We start from the raw sequence: 27963 nt of genomic DNA, 5'->3' as shown, positions 1-27963 counted from the left end.
CCATACAAATACTTTCAGAAATGACTTCCTGACACTTAAATCTATACTCGATGTTAACAAATTTCTCTTCTTCAGAAATGCTTTCCTTGCCATTGCCAGTCTACATTTTATATCCCCTCTACTTCGACCATCACCAGTTATTTTGCTCCCCAAATAGCAAAACTCCTTTACTACTTTAAGTGTCTCATTTCCTAATCTAATTCCCTCAGTATCACCCGAGTTAACTCGACTATATTCCATTATCCTTGTTTTGCTTTTGTTGATGTTCGTCTTATATCCTTTCAAGACACTGTCCATTCCGTTCAACTGCTCTTCCAAGTCCTTTGCTGTCTATGACAGAATTACGATGACATCGGCGAACATCTAATTTTTTTATTTCTTCTCCGTGGATTTTAATACCTACTCCAAATTTTTCTTTTGTTTCCTTTACTGCTTGTACAATATACAGATTGAATAACAGCGGGGAGAGGCTACAACCCTGTCTCACTCCATTCCCAACCACTGCTTCCCTTTGATGTCCCTCGATTCTTGTAACTGCCATCTGGTTTCTATACAAATTGTAAATAGCTTTTCGCTCCCTGCTGCCTTCAGAATATGAAAGAATATGAAAGAATATTCCAGTGAACATTATCAAAAGCTTTCTCCACGTCTACAAATGCTAGAAACATAGGTTTGCCTTTCCTTAATATTTCTTCTAAGGTAAGTCGTAGGGTCAGTATTACCTCACGTGTTCCAATATTTCCACAGAATCCAAACTGATATTCCCCGAGGTCACCTTCTGCAAGTTTTTTCCATTCGTCTGTAAAGAATTTGCGTTAGTATTTTGCAGCCGTGACTTATTAAACTGATAGTTCGGTAATTTTCACATCTGTCAACACCTGCTTTCTTTGCAATTCGAATTATTATATTCTTCTTGAAGTCTGAGGGTATTTCCCCGTCTCATACATCTTGCTCACCAGATGATAGAGTTTTATCAGGACTGGCTCTCCCAAGGCTGTCAGTAGTTCTAATGGAATGTTGTCTACTACCGGAGCCTTGTTTTGACTCAGGTCTTTCAGCACTCTGTCAAACTCTTCATGCAATATCATATCTCCCATTTCATCTTCATCTACATCCTCTTCCATTTCCATAATATTGTCCTCAAGTACATCGCCCTTTTATAGACCCTCTATATACTCCTTCCACCTTTCTGCTCTCCTTCTTTGCTTAGAACTGGGTTTCCATCTGAGCTTTTCTCCAAAGGTCTCTCTAATTTTCCTGTAGGCAGTATCTATCTTACCCCTAGTGAGATAAGCCTCTACATCCTTACATTTGTCCTCTAGCCATTCCTGCTTAGCCATTTTGCACTTACTGTCGATCTCATTTTTGAGAAGTTTGTATTCCTTTTTGCCTGCTTCATTTACTGCATTTTTATATTTTCTCCTTTCATCCATTAAATTCAATATTTCTTCTGTTACTCAAGGATTTCCACTAGCTCTCATCTTTTTACCCACTTGATCCTCTGCTGTCTTCACTACTTCATCCCTCAGAGCTTCCCATTCTTCTTCTACTGTATTTATTTCCCCCATTCCTGTCAATTGTTCCCTTATGCTCTCCCTGAAACTCTGTACAACCTCTGGTTCTTTCAGTTAATCCAGGTCCCATCTCCTTAAATTCCCATCTTTTTGCAGTTTCTCCAGTTTTAATCTACAGGCGATTCAGAAAGAATACCACAACTTTAAAAATGTTGTATTCAATGAAAGAAACATAAAATAACCTTCTGTTATACATCATTACAAAGAGTATTTAAAAAGGTTTTTTTCACTCAAAAACAAGTTCAGAGATGTTCAATATGGCCCCCTCCAGACACTCAAGCAATATCAACCCGATACTCCAACTCGTTCCACTCTCACTGTAGCATATCAGGCGTAACAGTTTGGATAGCTGCTGTTATTTCTCGTTTCAAATCATCAATGGTGGCTGGGAGATGTGGCCGAAACACCATATCCTTAACATACCCCCATAAGAAAAAATCGCCGGGGGTAAGATCAGGGCTTCTTGGAGGCCAGTGATGAAGTGCTCTGCCACGGGCTGCCTGGCGGCCGATCCATCGCCTCGGATAGTTGACGTTCAGGTAGTTACAGACAGATAAGTGCCCATGTGGTGGCACTCCATCCTGCTGAAATATGAATTATTGTGCTTCTTGTTCGAGCTGAGGGAACAGCCAATTCTCTAACATCTCCAGATACTGTAGTCCAGTTACAGTAGCACCTTCGAAGAAAAAGGGACCAAAAACTTTATTGGCTGAAATGTACAACAGAAAACGTTCACCTTAGACGAGTCTCGTTCATACCGAGTTGTTTCCCGCGGATTCTCAGTGCCCCATATACAGACATTGTGACGGTTGACTTTCCCGTTAGTGTGGAAAGTTGCTTCATCACTAAACACAATCTTTGAAACTAAAGATTCATCTGTTTCCATTTGAGCAAGGATAAAATCAGAGAAATCAATTCTTTTAATCTTATCAGCTGCAGACAGTGCTTGAACCAATTTCAGACGATAAGGTTTCATAACTAACCTTTTTCGAAGGACTCTCCATACAGTTGATTGTGGAATTTGCAGCTCTCTGCTAGCTCTGCGAGTCCATTTTCTTGGGCTGCGTACAAATGCTTCCTGGATGCGTGCTACATTTTCATCACTCGTTCTCGGTCGTCCAGAACTTTTCCCTTTGCACAAACACCCATTCTCTGTAAACTGTTTATACCAACGTTTAATACACTACCTATCAGGAGGTTTAACACCATACTTCGTTTGAAATGTACGCTGAACAACTGTCGTCGATTCACTTCTGCCGTACTCAATAAAACAAAAAGCTTTCTGTTGAGCTGTCGCCATCTTAGCATCAACTGACGCTGACGCCTAGTCAACAGCGCCTCAAGCGAACAAATGTACAACTAAATGAAACTTTATAGATCCCTTAATTCGCCGACAGATAGTGCTTAGCTCTGCCTTTTGTCGTTGCAGAGTTTTAAATTCCTGAAGTTGTGGTATTCTTTTTGAATCACCCTGTACAGTTCATAACCAATAGATTGCGGTCAGAGTCCACATCTGCCCCTGGAAATGTCTTACAATTTAAAACCTGGTTCCTAAATCTCTGTCTTACCATTAAATAATCTATCTGAAACCTGTCAGTATCTCCAGGCTTCTTCCGTGTATACAACCTTCTTTTATGATTGTTGAACCTAGTGTTAGCTGTGATTAAGTTGTGCTCTGTGCAAAATTCTACCACGCGGCTTCCTCTTTCATTTCTTACCCCCAATCCATATTCAACTAGGTATTTAGTTGAAATTACACCTTTCGATTAGACTGATTTATCGAGTAACTGAAGTTCAATTGATGCCTTTTATCACTCATGCGGATGACCGTGCCTATCCGGCTAGCCACATGGTCAAATGCGCTCCTTCCAGAGTGGAAAAAGCATGCCAGTTCTCGGCATGAATCTGCCCAGTGGATTAGTGTCAAGGACCGGTGTGCCAGCCAGTCTGTGGATGGTTTTTAAGGCGGTTTTCCATCTGCCTTGACAAATGCGGGCTGGATCCCTTTATTCCGCCTCAGTTACACTATGTTGACGACTGCTGCGCAAACACTGTTTCCACATACGTGTACACCATAATCACTCAACCACGCAAACATCTGGTACGAGATGTTCCCAGGTGACAGGGGTCCACTGGGGGCCAAACCACACAATAACCCTGGGTTCAGTGTGGGGTGGGTGGACTGGTGTGGCCTGTTGTGAACCAGTGAGGGCTACGGCAGGACGAAGCCTCTCCGTCCGTCATTTCTAGGTCCCCGGTTCAAAAAGCAAACAAACGTGTATTGATCATACCAAGGCCAAGGATATGAGACCAATCAGTCTGTCTTCCATTTTAAAAACACTGGAAAAACTGGTTGATGTATACGTTGGGGAGAGGAGGCTGTATAGGGTCCCTCTACACCTGAACCAACATGCATACCAACCAGCTAAATCATGTGAAACAGCTCTCCACCAACTCGTCGGGAAAGTGGAAAAAGCACTTCACTTCCATGAAATAGCCTTCTGCATCTCCCTGGATATCGAGGGGGGCCTTTAGTAACACGGCCTTCGATTCCATGGTAAGGGCAGCAGAGGTGCATGATCTGGGGACCACTATATGTAGGTGGACCAGAGCTATGCTTAGTGGAAGGAAGATAGAGGCTACCATGATGAATGAAAATATGATAGTTAAGACCACTAGAGGCTGCCCAGAAGGAGGAGTTTTGTCTTCCCTATTGTGGACTCCAGTGGTGAACGAACTCATTGAGGAACTAAATTCCAAACAATGCTTCTGCCAAGGATACGCAGATGACCTCGTCATAGTATTACGTGGCAAATTCACTGACACAGTCAGGAATATGGCACATGGAGGGTTGGACATTGTGCAAAAACGGTGCATTAAACAGGATCTAAGAGAGAATCCTAAGAAGACTGTTGTGGTGCCATTTATGAAGAGACATATTCAGCATGCAAGTTGAATCTAAAGCTCTTCGATGAAACTCTACCTGTGAAGGGGACAGTGAAATATCTAGGGGTAACCTTGGATGAGAAGCTAACTTGGACCCCTCATATTAAGAGTATCTGCTCCAAGGCAAAAAGCACTTTAGTGAGTACTAGGAGGGCTTGTGGCAAAAACTAGGGCCTAAGCCCCAGGGGTGTGCACTGGATATACACCACAGTGGTTAGACCTATGATTTTCTATGGGGCTGTAGTGTGGTGGAAGAAGGTAGAACAGCAGGTTGCTGCTAAAGAGCTTGCTAAGGTGCAGAGATTGGCCTGCTTAGCCATAACGGGAAGAATTAGCAGCACACCAAATGCTGGAATGGAAGCCATGCTGGATATGCCTCCACTTCACCTTTGGGTTAAGATGGAGGCAGCAGCTGGGGCATACAGACTTAAAACTGGCCAAAACTGGGACTCATTTGGATATCCAGAATCACACACTAACATAGTGAGTGAGGTAAATATAGGTATGGCTGGGGAAATGCCCACTGACTATATAATAACTCCTAACTGCTTCAACAAGCCTTACAACATAATAATTGGAAGTAGGGAGCAGTGGGAGAAAACAGTTCGACACCGTACAGGGGACATCATTTGGTTCACTGATGGGTCAAAAACAGATCAAGGCATTGGGGCAGGGTTGTACAGGGTTCAGCCAAGACTGGAGAGCAGCATCTCTCTAGGGAAACTGGCCTCTGTCTTCCAAGCTGAAATTACTGCAGTCAGGGCATGTGTGAAGGAAAATATGAGTAGGTGCTACAATGACCGTAGCATCTACATCTACTCAGACAGCCAGGCAGCCCTGAAATCATTGGCAGCTCCTGCAACAATATCTAAGATTGTTGCAGATTGTCACAGGACTCTGGTGGAGCTAGGGGGAAGCAATAGGGTGTACCTAGTGTGAGTCCCTGGCCACTCAGGGATCTGTGGCAATGAACAAGCCGATAGATTGGCTAGGATGGGCACAACAACTCCATTTATTGGACCGGAACCTGTCTTGAGAATCACCAAGGCTATGATGAAATTAGAACTATGGAACTGGCTTAGGAAACAGCACATAGGATATTGGACCAAGGTCCACAAACAAAAACATGGTAAGGTAATGATGCCCAAGCCATGTTTTAAAAGAAGCCCTATAATTCTGGGATTGAACAGGAAAGAGATCAAACTCATGACTGGACTGATGACCTGCCATGGGAACTTCAAAAAAACACCCTAAAGGACCCTAAATGTAGGATCTGTGATGAGGGTGAAGAAACTTTATCACACCTAATCTTTGAATGCATGGCAGAGAGTGAAAAATACAGAATCTTTGGAACAACTAGACCTGAAGAAATTGTGTCTAATAAAAAACTGGTAGAGGGACTCCTTGCACTATTTAAGGGCACTGGTTGGCTTTACTAGATATACAGGGAGCGATACCACACAATAAACCGAGTTTCGGTGCAAGCAGTGGCGGGTTAGACCTAAAAGCTGTTTTAGCTTTCCTGTTAAAATCAAATCAAAAATCAACATGTGGATGAGCCCATACTTTTCATTACTTAGGATCAAGTGCCAATTTTTGCACTATTCAGGTATCTTTTCTAAATCATTTTACAATTTGTTTTGATCTACTGATCAGTTTACTGGCCAATAAAGGACACCATCATCTGCAAACGATCTCCGATTGTCTCCCAAATTGTTTACACAGATAAAGAACAGCAGAGTGCCTGTAACACTACCTTGGGGAGCACTAGAAATCACTTCTGTTTGACTCGAGGCCTTTCTGTCAGTTACTATGAACTGTGCCCTCTCTGATAGGAAATCACGAATCCAGTCACATAATAGATGATATTCCATAAGCACACAATTTCACTACAAGCCGCTTGTGTGGTACAGCGTCAAAAGTCTTTTGGAAATCTAGAAACACGGAATCAATCTGAAATCTCTTGTCAATAAAACTGAACACTTCATGTTTGGAAAGAGCTAGTTGGGTTTCACAAGAATGATGTTTTCTAAACCCGTTTTGACTGTTTCAATAGACCATTCTCTTCAAGGTAATACGTACGAACAAAACTTATGTTCCAAAATCCTGCTGCATGTCGATGTTAATGATATGAGTCTGTAATTTAATGGATTACTCCTACCACGTTTCTTGAGTATTAGTATGACCTGTGCAACTATCCAATGTTTGCAAAAGTGTTTTGCCATTTGTCTCAGGCAGGGTCATTTCAGGAAGCAGAAATCATGAAAGACATACCCGAAATGTTTGGACACCAGACTTGGAGGAAAATATGAACAACACTGTGCAAGGCCACCACCGTGTCAGTACCAGGCAGTTGGCCCACTAGTACTAGGTAAGCCAGACAACTGTGTGGAACATTCCCCGCGACAATTGTTACTACCCTTATCACTTACAGCATGTGCAGGGCTTACTAGCAACTGACTTTCCACATTGGAAGCAGTTTTGTCACTGGTTTCTTCACCAGGCAACTACGATTCCAGGATTTGTGCCATCTGACCTGTTCACAGATGATGCCACCTTTATGCAGAGTGGTATGTTCAACTTTTGGAAGTCATCTGTGGGATAGTATGCAGAACCCCCACAGTATGGTTACAGTTAATCATCAGCATCGGTGCAACTGGAATTTGTGGGCGGGGATAATTGGCAACTATTTTGAGACCATTTAACCTTCCACATCACTAAACATCCCAGAACTATCAGCATTTCTTGTGGGTGACTTTGCATCCCATGCTGGAAGAAGTGCCATTGATGATTTGAAGAGTAGTATGGTTGGTTTGTGGGGGGTTAAAGGGACCAGACTACTTAGGACATCGGTCCCTTGTTCCACGACCATAATAATACATGAAGAAAAGTCCAACAAGCAATAAACACATAACGGAGACGACAAGGGACGACACAGTACAAGAAAGACATAGACGAAGACCAGAGAAAAGAGATTAAAAGACACACAGAGTGCGACGGTCATTGGCCGACCATGAAAATAAAACTGGAAAGGCCAACAACCAAGGGACACATTAAAACACCACAAACTAAAACCCCAGGCCAAAAGCCACAGTCGACACTAAAATAAAAAAATAAAAAGGGACTCTCATATTGAATGATAAAAACCCCCTGCTCGAATGAAACGGAGAACTAAGTCAGCCATAGTAGAGTCATCGGTTAAAAGAGCAGGGAGTGTATCAGGCAGCGCGAACGTCTGCCTGAGGGCAGTTAAAAGTGGGCAATCTAGTAAGACGTGTACCACGGTCAGGGCCAATCCGCAGCGACAGAGAGGCGGGTCGTCACGGCACAAGAGATACGCGTGCGTGAGCCGGGTATGTCCTATGCGGAGCCGGCAGAGGACGACAGCGTCCTTGCGAGACCCCCGCATGGAGGAGCGCCACACACTGGTTGTCTCCTTGACTGCCCGAAGTTTGTTGGGAGAGGGCAGGGTGCGCCACTCATCACGCCAAGCAGCAAGGACCTTCTGCCGCAATACGGATCGGACGTCACTCTCTAAAAGACCGATCTCCATGGCCGGGGAACTGACCGCCTGTTTCGCCAGTTCGTCAACCCGCTCGTTACCCGGGATGCCGACGTGACCCGGGGACCAAACAAAGGTGACAGAGCGGCCGCAACGGACGAGAGTATGGAGGGACTCCTGGATGGCCATCACCAGACGGGAACGAGGGAAACACTGGTCAAGAGCTCGTAAACCGCTCAGGGAGTCACTACAGATGACAAAGGACTCACCTGAGCGGGAGCGGAGAAACTCTAGGGCACGATAGATGGCAACCAACTCGGCAGTGTATACACTGGAGCCAGCTGCCAATGACCGTTGCTCACAATAATCCCGTAGAGTGAGAGCGTAACCAGTGTGACCAGAGACCACCGAACCGTCGGTGTAGGCCACCGCCGCGTTCGGAAACTCGGCTAGGATGGAAAGAAAGCGGCGGCGGAGGGCCTCCGGAGGCACTGAGACCTTCGGACCCTGTGCCAAGTCGAGCCGAAGGCACGGTCGGGGCACACTCCACGGGGGCAGACGGAGATTGGCCCGGAAAACAGGCGGCAGAGGAAAAAAGTCAAGGCCACGGAGAAGGTCCCGGAGGCGAACCGCAATGGGACACCCTGACCGGGGCCGCCTGTCTGGAACATGGACGATCGAGCGCGGGAACAGGAGACGGTAGTTTGGATGCCCTGGCATGCTATAAACGTGCGCGGCATAGGCGGCCAGAAGGCGGTCACGCCGGAACCGCAATGGAGGGACACCAGCCTCCACAAGTATGCTGTCGACGGGGCTTGTCCGGAACGCTCCCGTGGCGAGGCGGATCCCGCAGTGGTGTATGGGATCCAGCAATCGCAATGCTGAAGGCGAGGCAGAACCGTACGCCACACACCCATAATCAAGGCGGGACTGAATCAGCGCTTGATATAGGTGGAGGAGGGTGGACCGGTCGGCACCCCACCTGGTGTGGCTTAAGCAACGGAGAGCGTTTAAGTGCCGCCAGCATGTTTGCTTCAGCTGCCTAATATGGGGCAGCCAAGTCAACCGGGTATCGAACACCAGTCCCAAGAACCGATGCGTCTCGACCACAGCAAGAGGTTCACCGTCAAGGTAAAGGCGCGGCTCAGGGTGAACCGTGCGACGCCGGCAGAAATGCATAACGCAGGTCTTCGTGGCCGAAAACTGGAAGCCGTGCGCTACAGCCCATGACTGCGCCTTGCGGATGGCACCTTGCAGCTGCCGTTCAGCAGCGGCGATGCCACTGGAGCTGTAATATAGGCAGAAGTCGTCCGCATATAAAGAAGCCGCGACGGACGACCCCACCGCCTCAACAAGCCCATTGATGGCAATTAAAAACAGGGACACACTGAGGACAGACCCCTGCGGGACCCCGTTCTCCTGGACCCGGGAGGAACTATGCGACGCAGCTACTTGCACGCGGAAGGAACGATACGAAAGAAAATTCTGAATAAAAATCGGGAGCGGGCCCCTAAGGCCCCACCCATGAAGTGTGGCCAGGATGTGATGGCGCCAAGTCGTATCGTATGCCTTCCGCATGTCGAAGAAGACGGCAACCAGATGTTGGCGGCGCGCAAAGGCTGTACGGATGGCAGACTCCAGGGAGACCAGATTATCGACGGCAGAGCGGCCTTTACGGAACCCACCCTGAGACGGAGCCAGAAGGCCCCGAGACTCGAGGAGCCAACTCAACCTCCGGCTCACCATACGTTCCAGCAACTTGCAAGGAACGTTGGTGAGGCTTATGGGGCGATAGCTGTCCACCTCCAGCGGGTTCTTGCCAGGTTTCAATACGGGGAGGACTATGCTTTCCCGCCATTGAGACGGGAAAACACCTTCGACCCAGACGCGATTGAAAAGATCTAGGAGGCGTCGCTGGCAAGGCACTGAGAGGTGTTTCAGCATCTGGCTGTGAATGCGGTCTGGTCCAGGAGCCGTATCAGGGCAAGCAGAAAGTGCGCTCTGGAATTCCCATTCGCTGAAAGGAGCATTGTACGACTCCGCGTGGCGCGTGTGAAAGGAAAGCCTCCGACTTTCCAACCGCTCTTTCCGGGAGCGGAAGGCCAACGGGTAGTTCGTTGACGCGGAACACTGAGCAAAATGCTCTGCTAACCGGTCCGCAATCGTGTCTGAGTCGGTGCACACTGCTCCATTCAGCGAAAGCCCAGGGACAGAGACAGGTGGCCAATAGCCTTGGAGTCGCCGAATCTTGGCCCAAACCTGCGATGCAGAGGTACGGACGCCAATGGTGGAAACATAACGTTCCCAGCACTCCTGCTTCCGTTGGCGAATAAGGCGTCGGGCTCGGGCGCGGAACTGTTTAAAAGCAATGAGGGTCTCCAACGACGGGTGCCGCTTATGGCGCTGAAGAGCCCGCCGGCGATCTCGAATCGCCTCTGCGATCTCGGGCGACCACCATGGCACAGTCCTCCGCCGAGGTGACCCGGATGTACAGGGAATCGCAGATGCCGCCGCAGAAACGATGCTGGTGGTGACCGACTGAACCACCGCATCAATCGGATCAGTGGAAGGAGGTGCGATCACTGCGACAGATGTAAATAAGTCCCAATCAGCCTTATTCAGAGCCCATCTGGAGGGGCGTTCAGAAGAGTGACGCTGTGGCAGTGACAGAAAGATGGGGAAATGGTCACTACCACATAAGTCGTCATGGACCCTCCAGTGGATGGATGGTGAAAGTCCGGGGCTGCAAATAGAAAGGTCAATGGCCGAAAACGAGCCATGGACCGCACTAAAGTGGGTCGCCTCTCCCGTGTTTAAAAGGCAGAGGTCAAGCTGTGACAGAAGAGTCTCGACATCTCTGCCCCGGCCAGTAATCGCGGCGCTACCCCACAAGGGGTTATGGGCGTTAAAGTCGCCCAGCAACACAAAGGGAGGCGGCAGTTGTCCTATCAATGCAGCCAACACATGACGAGAGACATCACCATCCGGCGGAAGGTACAAACTGCAGACAGTAATAGGCTGAGGCGTCCACATCCTTACAGCGACAGCCTCTAAGGGTGTATGAAGAGGCACACACTCGCTGGAGATAGAGTTAAGGACGTAGACGCAGACTCCACCAGACACCCTCTCATAAGCTGCCCGGTTCTTATAATAACCCCAATACCCTCGTAGGGCAGGGGTCCGCATTGCCGGAAACCACGTTTCCTGGAGGGCAATGCAGAAGAAAGGGTGACTGCTGACGAGTTGGCGGAGCTCAGCAAGGTGGTGGAAAAAACCGCTGCAGTTCCACTGGAGAATCACTTTGTCCATGGGCGAAATAGCCGTGAAGGGACCGAGGAGGCAGATCACGTCACTGGGTCACCTGCTGTCACCGATCGAGGACCAGTACAATCGGCGTCCTTGGCGTCTGAGGGTATGGCGAGATCCAGGTCCTCAGCGGACGCCAGGATCTCCACCTCATCCCCAGACGCAGAGCCTGTATGGAGCGGTGGGGTGGATGCCACCGCGCGTTCCTTGGCCTTAGAGGCCTTCTTCTTCTTCGTCTTCTCTCTCTGCTCCTTGGGCTTTACTGGCTGGGAGGGCTCCACCGAGTCAGTCTCCGGGACGGAGGAGGAGCGGGAAGCCCTGCGACCAGCCGCTGGCCTGCTTTTCAGCTATTGGCTGACGTCACCCTTCCCAGAGGTGGAAACCTGGGAAGGGAGGGACCCGAGGGATCCCTTGCGAGAGAGAGTCGCCGAAGAAGTCGGACGCTTCTCCGGCTTAGAGTTGGGGACTTGTGTCCCCGATGGTTGGGGGGTCGTTGCTCCTGAGGTAGGTGGTGCAGGAGCAACAGATGGGGAAGTGCCCCCCACCATCAAGGGGGCAGGTGTAGTATTCCGGCTCAGAGTGTTCAGTGGAATCGGTGCAGCAGATGACAAAACTACTGTTTTGGCAGCGGTGGCATAGGAGCTGGTCAGAGCGACAGGATGTAGCCTCTCGTATTTCCGCTTAGCCTCAGTATAGGTCATGCGGTCCAGGGCCTTATATTCCATGATCCTTCGTTCTTTCAGGAGAACCTTGCAGTCTGGCGAGCAAGGGGAATGGTGTTCGCCGCAGTTCACACAGATGGGAGGCGGCGCACATGCAGTATTAGGATGTGAAGGGCGTCCACAATCTCTGCATGTCATGCTGGAAGTACACCGAGATGACATGTGGCCGAACTTCCAGCATTTGAAACACCTCATCGGGGGAGGGATATAGGGCTTCACATCACATCGGTAGACCATCACCTTGACCTTTTCGGGTAGGACGTCACCCTCGAAGGCCAAGATGAAGGCACCGGTGGCTACCTGATTATCCCTCGGACCCCGATGGACGCGCCGGACGAAGTGAACACCCCGCCGTTCTAAATTGGCATGTAGCTCGTCGTCTGACTGCAAGAGTAGGTCCCTATGGAATATAATGCCCTGGACCATGTTGAGACTCTTATGGGGTGTGATCGTGACGGAAACATCCCCCAACTTGTCACAAGCGAGCAACCGCCGTGACTGTGCAGAGGATGCCGTTTTGATCAATACTGCCCCAGAGCGCATTTTGGACAAGCCCTCCACCTCCCCAAACTTGTCCTCCAAGTGCTCGACAAAAAACTGAGGCTTGGTCGCCATAAACGATTCCCCATCGACTCGTGTACAGACTAAATAGCGAGGTGAATAAGGTTCGCTGCCAACCGTAGCCTTTCGTTCCTCCCATGGTGTGGCCAGGGAGGGGAACGATTGTGGATCATATGCCTGAGCGTTGTATTGAGGCCGAGAACGCTTAGAGACTGCTGGCGGCTGGCCGCCAGCAAGAGATGATGTACCACGCTTCATCGCGGGTCATCCGCCCTGATGCCACCTACTCCGACCAAGGGCCCTCCCCACGGGCGCCACCCAGCCTCAGCAACGACCACCTGGCGGGATGGCCATTGCCGGGAGTCCCGATGCCCCAAGGAGACAGGCATCTACTCCTTGGCATACGCGGGGAGTTAACGGCGCAGGCATCAGTAGAGCGATCCCTGTGTTGTCAGGGGGCTACAACCGACAGGGTACATGGCGGCCCCACCACAACGGACTGGCTACCGTGCTGGATTTCAGGTGAAATGTAGCCCATGATCGTCATTGGCGCATAAAGCGACACAGCAGAGCAGACTGCAAAAACCGCACCCAAGAACAAAGCCACGCCCTAGAGATGGTGAGTGGGCGGGACAGCTATGCGACGACGACCAACCAAGCGAGAGATGGTAATGAGCGATGGACACATTGCACCTTGTAAGGCGCCCTTCCCCAATCAGCTCGCTCTTCGGAAGAATTTAGAAGATGGAGGTCAAACCCGGTAGGGGACCATCACATAAGGCCGAAACGTTTGAGACTCCTTTTAGTCGCCTCTTACGACGGGCAGGAATACCGTGGGCCTATTCTTACCCCCGAACCCACAGGGGGAGAAGAGTAGTATGTCTGTTAGATAATGGTGCTCTAGCCCACTTCACCAGTAACATCTGGATGCATCTGAATTGTGTCTTCCCTGTTGATGGATTGGATGAAGGGGTCCAGTTGCATGGCCTACTTGTTCTCTGGATCTCAACCTGTGCAATTTCTGGTTATGGGGCCATCTCAAAAGTATTGTGTTTGCAGCACCCATTTCAGACATGCAGACACTGGAGCAGGTATTCATGCTGCCTTTGACACTGTTCAGATGCAGCCTGGCCGATGCTAACGTGCGAGACAGAACATGCTACAGCACGTAACACGCATGCGCGGAGGCACACGGAAACCATTTTCAATACATACAGTGACTGCGGTTGCACGGTACGGCATGTAATGCACTATAGTACAGACGCGCGAAATTTGGCACCGACTTCGATGCAAGATGCCTTTAATAATTTCCACAACGAAACATTGTCTCGAAATTTGGTAGAAAATCCGAAGAAATTCTGGTCGTATGTAAAGTACACAAGTGGCAAGACACAGTCAATACCTTTGCTGCGCAGTGCCGATGGTACTGTTACCGACGACTGTGCCGCTAAAGTGGAGTTATTGAACACAGTTTTCCGATATTCCTTCACCAGGGAAGACGAATGGAATATTCCAGAATTTGAAACACGGACATCTGCTAGCATGAGTTTTTTAGAAGTAGATACCTTAGGGGTTGCAACGCAACTCAAATCGCTTGATACGGGCAAGTCTTCAGGTCCAGATTGTATACCGATTAGGTTCCTTTCAGATTACGCTGATACAATAGCTCCCTACTTAGCACTCATATACAACCGCTCGCTCACCGATAGATCTGTACCTACAGACTGGAAAATTGCGCAGGTCGCACCAGTGTTTAAGAAGGGTAGTAGGAGTAATCCATCTAACTACAGACCCATATCATTGACGTCGGTTTGCAGTAGGGTTTTGGAGCATATACTGTATTCGAACATTGTGAATCACCTCGAAGGGAACGATCTATTGATACATAATCAGCATGGCTTCAGAAAACATCGCTCTTGTGCAACGCAGCTAGCACTTTATTCGCACGAAGTAATGGCCGCTATCGATAGGGGATCTCAAGTTGATTCCGTATTTCTAAATTTCCGAAAAGCTTTTGACACAGTTCCTCACAAGCGACTTCTAATCAAGCTGCGGACCTATGGGGTATTGTCTCAGTTGTGCGACTGAATTCGTGATTTCCTGTCAGGAAGGTCGCAGTTCGTAGTAATAGACGGCAAATCATCGAGTAAAACTGAAGTGATATCAGGTGTTCCCCAGGGAAGCGTCTGGGACCTCTGCTGTTCCTGATCTATATAAATGACCTGGGTGACAATCTGAGCAGTTCTCTTAGGTTGTTCGCAGATAATGCTGTAATTTACCGTCTAGTAAGGTCATCCGAAGACTAGTATCAGTTGCAAAGTGATTTAGAAAAGATTGCTGTATGGTGTGGCAGGTGGCAGTTGACGCTTAATAACGAAAAGTGTGAGGTGATCCACATGAGTTCCAAAAGAAATCCGTTGGAATTCGATTACTCGATAAATAGTACAATTCTCAAGGCTGTCAATTCAACTAAGTACCTGGGTGTTAAAATTATGAACAACTTCAGTTGGAAAGACCACATAGATAATATTGTGGGGAAGGCGAGCCAAAGGTTGCGTTTCATTGGCAGGACACTTAGAAGATGCAACAAGTCCACTGAAGAGACAGCTTACACCACACTCGTTCATCCTCTGTTAGAATATTGCTGCGCGGTGTGGGATCCTTACCAGGTGGGATTGACCGAGGACATCGAAAGGGTGCAAAAAAGGGATGCTCGTTTTCTATTATCACGTAATAGGGGAGAGAAAGTGGCAGATATGATACGAGAGTTGGGATGGAAGTCATTAAAGCAAAGACGTTTTTTGTTGCGGCGAGATCTATTTACGAAATTTCAGTCACCAACTTTCTCTTCCGAATGCGAAAGTATTTTGTTGAGCCCAACCTTCATAGGTAGGAATGATCATCAAAATAAAATAAGAGAAATCAGAGCTCGAACAGAAAGGTTTAGGTGTTCATTTTTCCCGTGCGCTGATAGGGAGTGGAATAGTAGAGAGATAGTATGATTGTGGTTCGATGAACCCTCTGCCAAGCACTTAAATGTGAATTGCAGAGTAGTCGTGTAGATGTAGATAGTATCTGTAACAACGTACAATTGAATAAATCTTATCTAGCACGGAGACCCTGCATTTCCGGACATAAAATCATTAGACCATTTTTGTTCTGTTGTTGTCATCGTCTTCAGTCCTGAGACTGGTTTGATGCAGCTCTCCATGTTACTGTATTATGTGCAAGCCTCTTCATCTCCCAGTACCTTCTGCAACCTACATCCTTCTGTATCTGCTTAGTGTATTCATATTTTGGTCTCCCTCTACGATTTTTACCCTCTATGCTGCCCTCCAATACTAAATTGGTGATCCTTGATGCCCCAAAACATGTCCTAATAACCGATCCCTTCTTCTAGTCAAGTTGTGCCACAAACTTCTCATCTCTCCAATCCTATTCAATACCTCCTCATTAGTTACATGATCTATCCACCTCATCTTCAGCATTCTTCCGTAGCACCACATTTCTAAAGCTTCCATTCTCTTCTTGTCCAAACTAGTTATCGTCCATGTTTCACTTCCATACATGGCTACACTCCATACAAATACTTTCAGAAATGACTTCCTGATACATAAATCTATACTCGATGTTAACAAATTTCTCTTCTTCAGAAACGCTTTCCTTGCCATTGCCAGTCTACATTTTATATCCTCTCTACTTCGACCATCATCAGTTATTTTACTTCCTGAATAGCAAAACTCCTTTACTACTTTAAGCATCTCATTTCCTAATGTAATTCCCTCAGCATCACCCGATTTAATTTAACTACATTCCATTATCCGCGTTTTGCTTTTGTTGATGTTCATCTTATATCCTCCTTTCAAGACACTGTCCATTCCGTTCAACTGCTCTTCTAAGTCCTTTGCTGTCTCTGACAAAATTACAATGTCATCGGCGAACCTCAAAGTTTTTACTTCTTCTCCATGAATTTTAATACCTACTCCGAATTTTTCTTTCGTTTCCTTTACTGCTTGCTCAATATACAGATTGAATAACATTGGGGAGAGGCTACAACCCTGTCTCTTTCTCTTCCCAACCACTGGTTCTCTTTCACGTTGTTTTTCTTGTATAACTGCCATCTGGTTTCTGTACAAATTGTAAATAGCCTTTCGCTCCCTGTATTTTACCCCTGCGACCTTCAGAATTTGAAAGAGAGTATTCCAGTCAACATTGTCAAAAGCTTTCTCTAAGTCTACAAATGCTAGAAACGTAGGTTTGCCTTTCCTTAATCTTTCTTGTAAGATAAGTCGTAAGGTCAGTATTGCCTCACTTGTTCCAACATTTCTACGGAATCCCAACTGATCCTCCCCGAGGTCCACATCTAACCAGTTTTTCCATTCGTCTGTAAAGAATTCGTGTTAGTATTTTGCAGCTGTGACTTATTAAACTGATAGTTCGGTAATTTTCACATCTGTCAGCACCTGCTTTCTTTGGGATTGGAATTATTATATTCTTCTTGAAGTCTGAGGGTATTTCGCCTGTCTCATACATCTTGCTCACCAGCTGGTAGAGTTTTGTTATGACTGGCTCTCCCAAGGCCATCAGTAGTTCTAATGGAATGTTACTCCGGGGGCCTTGTTTCGACTCAGGTCTTTCAGTGCGCTGTCAAACTCTTCAGGCAGTATCCTATCTCCCATTTCATCTTCATCTACATCCTCTTCCATATCCATAATATTGTCCTCAAGTACATCACCCTTGTATAAACCTTCTATATACTCCTTCCACCTTTCTGCCTTCCCTTCTTTGCTTAGAACTGGATTGCCATCTGAGCTCTTGATATTCATACACGTGGTTCTCTTCTCTCCAAAGGTCTCTTTAATTTTCCTGTAGGCAGTATCTATCTTACCCCTAGTGAGATAAGCTTCTACATCCTTACATTTGTCATCCAGCCATCCCTGCTTAGCCATTTTGCACTTCCTGTCGATCTTATTTTTGAGATGTTTGTATTCCTTTTTGCCTGCTTCATTTACTGCATTTTTATATTTTCTCCTTTCATCAATTGAATTCAATATTTCTTCTGTTACCCAAAGATTTCTAGCAGCCGTCATCTTTTTACTTACTTTATCCTTCGCTGCCTTCACTACTTCATCCCTCAGAGCTACCCATTCTTCCTCTACTGTGTTTCTTTCCCCCATTCCTGTCAATTGTTCCCTTATTCTCTCCTTGAAACACTGTACTATCTCTGGTTCTTTCAGCCTATCCAGATCCCATGTCCTTAAATTCCCACCTTTTTGCAGTTTCTTCAGTTTTAACCTACAGGTCATAACCAATAGATTGTGGTCAGAGTCCACATCTGCCCCTGGAAATGTCTACAATTTAAAACTAGATTCCTAAATCTCTGTCTTACCATTATATAATCTATCTGATACCTTTTAGTATCTCCAGGATTCTTCCAAGTATACAACCTTCTTTTATGATTCTTGAACCAAGTGTTAGCTGTACCCTCTCATTAATCATTCCCTGGAGTTTGTACACAGTGGGAAGGGCAGGGAGGGGGGGGGGGGGGGGGAGTATCACCCTGTATATTCAAATTTCTTCTGAACATCATTAGCTGTAATATTGTGGCTTATTGCCATTACAATGCATCTCTGAGAAAGTAATATCTCTTTCCAATATGCATTCCACCTTTCATTGTATCTTTGGTGGCTATTCTTATCAAAACATACAGTGCAGTGGGTACACAGCTGAATAATAAACTCCATCTTCTGTCTTTTAATAGTGGTGGTGGTGTTTTTGCCAATGTATATTTTGAAATCTTATGCTCATCACCGGGGTTTCATTTATGTAAGGACCTTCGTTATTAGAGTTAAGGCACTGAAGTGATTTCATCCTTCCCCTATAATCTCACTTAGCGAGCAATATTACATTATAACTGATATACCCTAACATGGCATGTTTATGAACAATATATACCCGTCAAAGTGCTTCCCCTGGTTCACATTAAGGAAATGCCTTTAACTGTAGCTAGTAATTCCAAAACGGATATATTTTTGAGTGATACAAGCAGAGTAGTTACAGATTTAGTTCAGGAACTATCAAATAAAACAAATCATGTACTGGAGAGGAACAACTCTGTTCACAGTGAGACCTTAATTGTTATAAAATCCAATAAGTCCATTTTATTGCACAAAATATTGATGGGACTGACAAGTAACTTTTTTAATGGGAGCATGATTAGTGAAATAAAACGTAACACTGAAGAATATACAGGAATGTTCGATACCAGTCATCAGCTTTGACCACTGATGTAGGAAACATGCGACAAATGCTGTAAACAATACGGCAACTATAACATTACGTCACTGTTGATTTTTTGAAATGGGCTATGCTTCACACCAGTCTGTCACCACAACTAGCTCTTTATTTGCTTTCACAGGCATTGATTTCACCAACTAACAACATAACTGAATACATGCACCAAATGTTGATGAAACAGCAATCATTAAATTACATCACTGGCCAAAGCCAATGACTCATATTGAACATTCCTCTTGAACCAACATTGAGACCTAATATTAAATTGAAATTTATTGTTCCTAGTAAAGTACATCATGAATGAGGAAGTCTTTGTCCTGCAACTTTAGCCTTTTACTGATTCATATTTATGTGCACACTGATGAATTATTGTCCTAATACTAATAAAAATCAGTTATCATTCATTAACATTAGTTTACTGTCCTACATCTGTATTCTTTAACTGTGTGGCACATACAGTCGCTAATGAAACACATGAAACAATTTTTATGCAAATTATTAAAATTTCCTTGAGGAATTTCATATGAATATGTACAAAACCAGGTAAATTATACATTTGTTGACAGACTGGAGGAAGTATTGTTTTGAATGACCATCCAATTGTAAGTTAATTTATGTTTGTTATTGTACACGCAGAAACCACCCATAGTGCCCAGCACATCAACTAAATAGAGAGATAGAGCTTTTTGTTGCACGAGTTTGTATCTCCAAAGAATTGTACACAGCATATTGACATTCAGAGATTGTGGTTCAGTACATACCCTGCCTAACAAACATTTACTGAGGAGTTATGTTTCTTAATATGGTACCTATTCTCAAAACAAGGTTACAGCTTTCTGTCATTAATTGGTATTCTCAATTTGTTAGTCCTCTGCCATGGCTTTTGCAGCCAAAATGGATTTACAAAATGATACAATGAATTGTACTTATACTACTTATACAAGGCTAGCCGTAAAAATATAATCACCATGAGGAGACATGCAATGAATATCTAATTGGCATAAAGTGTACAACATCCGTGGATATGTGAACCATCAGTATTTCAGCATACGATTGGTTTAATAAAGCATTAATAATGGTAAATGCATACATATCTATTATCAATTCCTTGAGACAGGGCAGTGAAATCAATTTTCAAAACCCATGGCATAAAAATCTGTTCAAATTTAATATGGTATTGGAAATATGCCAAAGAACAGTATAAGAATGTGATTTTTTGAAACAGGCTATGCTACAGATAAGTCTTTAACCACAATCAGCTCTTTTACTCTTTCACGTTCTGTATTTAAGGGAAGAATGCTTTTGAATGTTGTTTGTTTACGAGATCATGTTATGCTTTGTGTAAGGAAGAGGAACTACCAATCGATGTCTGAATATGGTAGCAACAGGACAGGGTGGTTGCCTACTGAGATCCGAGTTCACTGATTTGCAACATTGCTAATCATGTTCATTGGAATCTCACAACTGCCGTAAGAATATGGCATCTATGGGCTCCAATGCATACAAGTTGTCAGTGGACTTGTGCACCTAGCACCTGAGAGAAAATATCGTTCACTCAGCCAAGCAGGATTATACAGCCATGTCATGCACTTTGATTCAGGTTAAGGACAATGTGGCACAGCAATGAAGTGGACCAATGAGTGCACCCAAGAATAATGCTAGACACTCAACAAACTCGCTACAGAGCTCAAGCAGCATGGAATGTACTCATTTTATTCGAGTTATGTGCAATTTAGTTGAAAAGTTAATATTTATGGGTTGACAGAAGTGTCCGATCCCATGCGTCTGCTTTGACTCTTGGCCTAAGGGGGGTGTAGTGTGTGACGTCATGACGGCACGAAGTTAGGTTTGTGAGTGTGGCGTGTTTGTAGATGTCATGTTGTGCTCTCTGGTGGTATGTTCAGGGTTTTTGTTTGTGTGGTGTAATGGGCTCAGTTTGCTTTTGCTCATTATCCAGAATTGTTCGAGTGTCGGCTGTGTTTGTAGTGTAATTCATTTCAGTGAGTTAACGATTTTGTGTGAAGGTTAATTTAGTGTTGTTCGCTGTACATCGTGTGGTAATTTTAGTATAATTAATCTGTTGTTGTTTATGTTCACGAATGGATATGACGGATAAAATTAACAGTGCAGAGGTCAAGGGAAGTGTTCGATCCCAATGTGTGGCTGTGTATGTTGATATTGGTATCGAAAGATGTTTTTGAGCTATATAGGCCAAGGGAAGTGTTTGATCCTAATTTATGGGATTGGGAGCTGCTGTTGAGTTATATAGGTCAAGGGAAGTGTCCGATTCCAGATGATATTGTGTTTAGTGGTATTTGTGGAGTTTTGTGATGTTGGTTCTTTCATCGTTTTGTGTGGTTTGTATGTGGGTGGGTGTCTAAATTTGTTTATATTTAGTTTGCCCCCACCCAAAAACACCCCATTTCCCGCACTTGTCCCATTAGTGTCATTAGGCTTTTTGTGGAAAGCGTGTGTGTTTGTTTTTCGATGTATTTTTGTCTTCATAATGTGTACGTACCGACTTTATATGCGCCATATTGGAATCGTGGTTTATGGTCGTTTCCGCCATATTTGTGACGTCATGTGTCAAAGCAGATGGGCAGGATCAGACGCTTCCATATTTCCTAATGTATTCTTCCTATAATATTGTAGATACACAATAAGAAAAAACTCACCTCTGTCTTTTTGGTGTTGCAATTTTAAAGACCAGCAGTGCAAATGGCACAGCTAGGGTTCTCAACTTCTGGCTAGGCTAGATAAGATCTGTGACAATAAGTTCTGGTTCTGTTTGTAAAATTCAGTAACAGCTATCCCCCACTTCCACCCCCTCCCCCATAAATCATCGACCTCACCATAATGGGCTGGCTTTTGTACCTCATCAATACAGGTAACCAGACCATAGGTTTACCTACATGGACAGCAGTCTTCAGTATTTGGATGCCTGACCTGGCTCTTTAACACTGCCTACTGGGCAGAAGATCCTTGTTATGTTGGAACTGAAAACAGGTGAAATTATGGGGAAATTAAAGCCACTGTATTTCCCCAACACCATTCTGCTCTGTTGTGTGGTCTAATAAGGAAGACATCTTCAGTAAAATATTCCCCATTTAGATCAAGATGGCGACTACTCTGGAGGATGTTACCAGAAAAAAATAATCTGACATTCAGTGGGTCCAAGATTGAAATATTAGATCCCTTAATCATCTAGGTGAGTTAGAGAATTTGAAAATAGAAATGGAAAGTTTGAACTTTATTGTAATGAGAATCACTATAGTGCAGGGCCAGGTAGAAAAGGGTTTCTGGTCAGATGCATAATATATGGCTGTGAATGCAAAACAGGGCTTTTGCTGGTGAAGGTTTACTAATGAGCAAGAAAATTAGACTGGATAGACTACTACGAAATTTATTATTAAAGCAGAGAGAGAGAGAGAGAGAGAGAGAGAGAGAGAGAGAGAGAGAGAGAGAGAGAGAAGGATTAGTGTATTCGCCAACTAGCTCTAGCTCTGTAGATGAAGAAAAAGCATGTACAACATGAGAAAAGAAATTATCCAGTTTTTCATGTGAGACAATTTAACCACGATGGAAGGAAAAGGGAAGGAAGGATGACAGACCGACGAAAAGGAATTAGGCTTGAAGATCAAACAATAATTGACCAAATGCTATATCATCTTCAGTCCTTCATTATCAGATGAACTATGGAGGGGCAAGGGGTCAACATACCGCACTCCCAGCCATTGTCAACGTTTCGACCTTTGTGTCACTACCTCTCAATCACATAGCTCCTCAATTGGCATCACAAAGCTTGAGTGCACCCCGCTCCAGTCCTCCCACCAAGAAATAAACCCCTATCAGTAGTTGGAATTAACCCTGGGTGTCTCACGTGAGGGTCTGTCGCATTGCCCACTCGGCTATGGACACAGAGCACCATTCACTCTTTGCTAATACTTTGTTTAAGAATCACAAAAGGAAGTTGTATACTTGGAAGAACCCTGTGGACACCAGAACATTTCAGCTTATATTAAGACATTCAGAAACCATATTTGAAACTACACAAAATTTCCAGGGGTCTGTTGACAACTGACCATAACCATTATTTATTGGTTATAAACTGCAGAGTACAACTTTGGAACTTTCAGAAAGCTAGAAGAGTAAGGAGATGCCACAGAGATTTGGTGGATTTTAACTGTCGAAGCATTAAGCAAAAACTGACAAACACATGAAAGTAGTACAACAAAAATGAGTAACTATGAAAGATGAATCGGCAAAGGCAGCAGAGAAACCAACAAAGGAACAATTAACAATAGAAATCCTTAGCTAACAAGACACTGAATTTAATGGACAAAAGAATAAAACATAAAAATGCAGCACATGAGGTAGGCAGCAAGGAAATCAGACACGAAAATTAGATATACAGGGAACACAATTGAAATGCAGGTTTGATACTATAAGAACTTGACAAAATGTTGGAAAACTAAGATGAAACAAGGTACCTAGAGTTTCCCCTCAAGAGAACATACAATGACAAAACTACTGTGAATGGTATGCAACATGAATGAGACAGGCAAAAAATACCGTATTTCAAGATGAATGTAATAATTCTAATTCCAAAGAAGGCACAGACTGACTGTTATTGCCAAAATACCAGTTTTAAAAGATACATGGTTGCAAATTAATTGTATAAGAATGTTAACACAGAGGCAAACTTAGGGAAATCACATTTCATGGGAATATATGAACACCTGAGGAAATACTGACCCATTACTCATTCTAGGAAACAACATAGAAAGGCAAAACTTGATCCTAGCATTTGTAGATTTAGGAAACTTCTGAGAATGCCGACCAGACTCCTCTAGCTAAAATTCAGAAGATAACAGAGGTAAAATATAGGGAGTGTAAGGTTATCTGCAATGCTTACAGAAACCAGGCTCAGGGCAAAAGAACCACAGGATCTGACAGTACGCTAGATGGGAATCTGCAATGGTCAAAGCATATTCATAATGCTACTAAATCTCTAAACAGAGGGAGCAGTAAAAGAAACTGCTGACAATTCTGGAATAGACATTAAAGAGGGTTTTTTAAGGGGGCGGGGGGACTGCAGGTAGCTGTCGTTCAACACACAGCAAATGATTCGTAAGATCAGTTGTATAGAATGGATACTTGATAACATGATAAAATTAAGATACCTGTATTGAATATATTCTAATTAATCAAGTGATAATGAGAAAACAATCTTGATTAAGAAATCAGAGATATGATTTGCTAGTTGGGCAGAAAAATGACAAAGGCCATAGCGAAGTGGATATGAAATGCATACTAGTAATATCAGGAAAAGTGTCTAAAAGAGTACTATTTCATATTCATCATTTACATTTGTTGCTCTTGGATTGGCCATGTTTCTAGATAAAATTATTGGATATAAAGTCCACCTGTTGCACAAAACAATTTTCATATAGATTCAAATATGTCAGCAACAATATGCCAACGTCAATACCGAATATCAAATATTTCAAGTATTTTATAGTAACTGAATGTAACTAGCCAGAAAGGACATCTAAGGCACAATTTGGCTAAAATGAGTAATCAGCCGATAGGGCACGTCTTGGGGCGTATTGTAAGCGTTAATTTTGTAATGGAGCGTGGTGGGCAGAAATTTTACTGTAAGACTACGACGCGGTGGCTATGCAGGAATAACGTGGTTACCACAAATAGAATAGCGTAGACAGCTATGGCACAGCAAGCTGCACTTAACGCAAGATAGAGCGATGTGCTCATTTGGGCCAATTCGCCTTTAGCTGAAACGGGTTTGAAATCTCCATCAGATAAGCCTGTTTGAGGTATGGCATAGTATGAATAAATAAATAGTCGTTTCACACAAATCCAGATTTGGTTCTTCATGAAATTGACGCAAAGACACTTGAATTGTTAAATAAGACCAAACCTGAATGATACATGGCATATTCGAGGCACGAAAACTTTTCAATCACTTACTGTACAACCGATAACTTCCAAATAGCCCTATATTACAGCACGTACACAAAGTACACGAAATTTAGCCCTTGTGTTAAGGAAACATTACATTCGACACCGGTAAAAGGGTTGCTTAGAATGTACGGAAAGATGATAGTTTAAAACATTACAGCACTTCAACATCTTCCGTGCTCTAGATATTACAACATGTTAAAGTTTCCGTCTTGTCACTCACTTTCCTTAAAAGATATTTAAAAAATGCTCAAACGAAACATATTGCGTTAACGAGAAACAAACTATGCAGCCAGTCTTTGCAATTAATTAATACTTACTGTTGACGCAGCCCTCCCGAAACGTACTATTCCAATTGAACTAATATCATACTGGTTTGCCTTCCATGAAGCAACTGCTCCTACTGTGGCAGAGCCCAGGAGACCATACTTAAGAAGAGTCCCAAACTTCAGCATTGTTGAAGAACGTCCACCAACAGCACACTACATTCACTCTCAAAACAACACACACCTACTAACACAATTCAAATTCATACCACAACTATCCTTTACAAAGATGCTCAGACACACAGCTATCAAACATCACTGACAGCATGAATAAGATGGACAGAGATGTTATTACAAGTTGCTATCAAAGTATCATCTCGCTCTCTTTTTTTAAGTTTATTGGTTTCGGGCAGAGGAAATCTCCATCCCTCCCGAAATCAACCCAAGCACCTTCGCTCAGCAGTCCACTGCGCTGTGCTCTATCTCTTTAGCTGGTATTACGGTTGTTACCAGTGAGCCCAACACTAAACTGACGAGACTACCCGAAGGTCTCGTGTCTCGTCAAGATACTTGGCATTCGTATTTCGCAGAAATGCCAAACCTCCTTGAGCACATACGTTACGATTTGTGTGTGGAAATGCCTCTCACGTCTCATTGGCGCAGAAAATCGGTGGACTTGAAACGTCACAGATATAGCTATATGGCCACACGAAACGTAGCATAAGTTTGACAGCAGTTATTTTAAATGGTTCTTTTTATGTAGGAGCCACTCATATTTTTCCAATGTAAAAGTAATGAATATTGTGAACGGGAAAAAAGGCTTTTTGTGCAAATGCCAATTTTACCGCTATGTCACGTCTAAATATTCCACAATGCATTTCAAACGGTGGTACCCATACCCGTTGCCAACGAACCGTCTCGTCAACTCAAGGGTTCTTGGGAAGAAAATTTCAATGGCGTCGCCATTTGCTTATCGGAAGTTAACCAATTTTCACAGCGCGCTTAAACGTTAAAGTAGTTCGTTTTGTGCTTTTGTGTTTTCGTGGCGAATTGCAGTTGTTGCATTGCGACTTGGTTATTTTTTCTATTGCTTCTTCTTCCACAAGCGAGGTCAGACACTGGAAAGCGAAAAACTACCGAGGTTTTAGAATAATAGAACAGAGCTGACATCTATACTGTATATACACTGATGAGCCAAAACATTATGACTACCTGCTTATTATCTTGTTGGTCCACTTTTGGAAAGCAATACAGCACCGATTGTGCGTACCATTGATTCTACAATTCATTGGTAAGTTTGTGGAGATAAGTGGTATCAGACTTCTACATACATGTCCTGAAATTCCCTTAAATAACAGGCTGCTGATATTTGTATGTGGTGATAGGGACCGATAGTGACGCAGAAGGGTTCCTTCGGATTCACATCAGGCGAATTTGGTGGCCAAGGCAGCAACGTGATTTCACTGTCATGCTCTTCAAACCACTGTAGCAGCATTCTGGCTTTGAGACGTGCACGATTATACTGCTGATGGTTGGCATCACCGTCAGGAAGACGTCAAGCACGAAGACATGCAGGTAGTCCGTAGCTGAAATGATGTCCTCGATTACTACCATGTAAGTGCAGGGGAATATGTAACATAGCATAATACTACTCCCATCAGCCTGCGCCTGTGGCCTGGTGCATGTTTTTAGCCCTGTTCGTCTCGATGACGACGTTTGTGGAGATGACCATCGACCTGGTGTAGTAAGAAACATGATTCATCCGAAGATCCGACCATTTCCACTGATTCACAGTCGAATCCCAATGGTCCCGTGCCTACAGCTGTCTCAATTGTCGATGTCGTTGGGTCAATATGGGAACACACAGGAGTCGTCTGCTGCACAGCTCCATGTTCAACAATGTACCATGAACAGTGTGCTCCAAAACACTTGTGCGTGCAACGGCATTATGCTCTTTTGGTGGAGATACCACAAATCACCCTCTGTCCTACTTTACAGAGCAGACAAGCCCCAAATTCTATGTTCTATGAAGAGTCCTGGATGTCTAACCAATTAGCCCTTAGTGGTAGTTTCACTGTTCTTCTACCACTTTCCGTAGATGCTCACGACAGTTGCACATGAACATTCGACCAGCTTCTCCGTTTTCGACAGACTTGTTCACAGTCATACAGTTGTTTATGATGTTATTAATCATGTAAGGAAAAAAATGGCTAAAGAAAACAGGTTCTCTTTCTCCCCTTATAAACATTGCTTGATGTGTTTGCATGTGTATATTTTCACTAAGAAATAAATGTCGATGTTTTGAAATGTAGTTTCACTTCTCAGTACTTTACCACACAAAAGTGATCAAGATCATGCATTATGAAGTTTGATTTGGGCATCAATAAACTTTATCATTGTTAGTGCCTCAATTTCAGTACTGTACTACTTTTTGTATCATATATGGTAATTCACAACTTCAGTTTCATCACTTATATTGAACTAAGTGAATTGATGTGGACGTGATGTAATGTGATGGAGAGTGTTAATACACTCTGATGTGATGATGCCATGACTTGACATTATGCAATGTGTCCGGCAGTATGAATTAGCCTTAAAATCCAACAGGATGCATGTAAACACCAGTCAGGAAATTAGAAATTTTATGATATTAAATAGATTCAAGTGTCAGGAAGTCATTGCTGAAAGTATTTGTATGGAGTGTAGCCATGTATGGAAGTGAAACATGGACGATAAATAGTTTGGACAAGAAGAGAATAGAAGCTGACGAAATGTGTTGCTACAGAAGAATGCTGAAGATTAAATGGGTA

General features: G+C 44.2%; 1 protein-coding gene across 1 annotated transcript in view; it reads right to left on the bottom strand.

Annotated features, from left to right (window-relative positions):
- The window catches only part of LOC126298854 (aarF domain-containing kinase 1), a 123042-nt gene extending 97260 nt beyond the window's left edge, over positions 1 to 25782 (bottom strand). The window contains exon 1 of the mRNA XM_049990362.1: positions 25208 to 25782. Coding sequence (XP_049846319.1) covers positions 25208 to 25342 — 135 coding nt within the window. The 5' untranslated portion in view covers positions 25343 to 25782. The remainder of the gene's footprint in view (positions 1 to 25207) is intronic.
- Between the last annotated feature and the right edge of the window lie 2181 nt (positions 25783 to 27963).

Source organism: Schistocerca gregaria, chromosome X, assembly GCF_023897955.1.
Source record: "Schistocerca gregaria isolate iqSchGreg1 chromosome X, iqSchGreg1.2, whole genome shotgun sequence".
Lineage (NCBI taxonomy): Eukaryota > Metazoa > Arthropoda > Insecta > Orthoptera > Acrididae > Schistocerca > Schistocerca gregaria.
The sequence above is the reverse complement of the archived record's forward strand: the minus strand, read 5'-3'. Positions and strand labels throughout refer to the sequence as shown.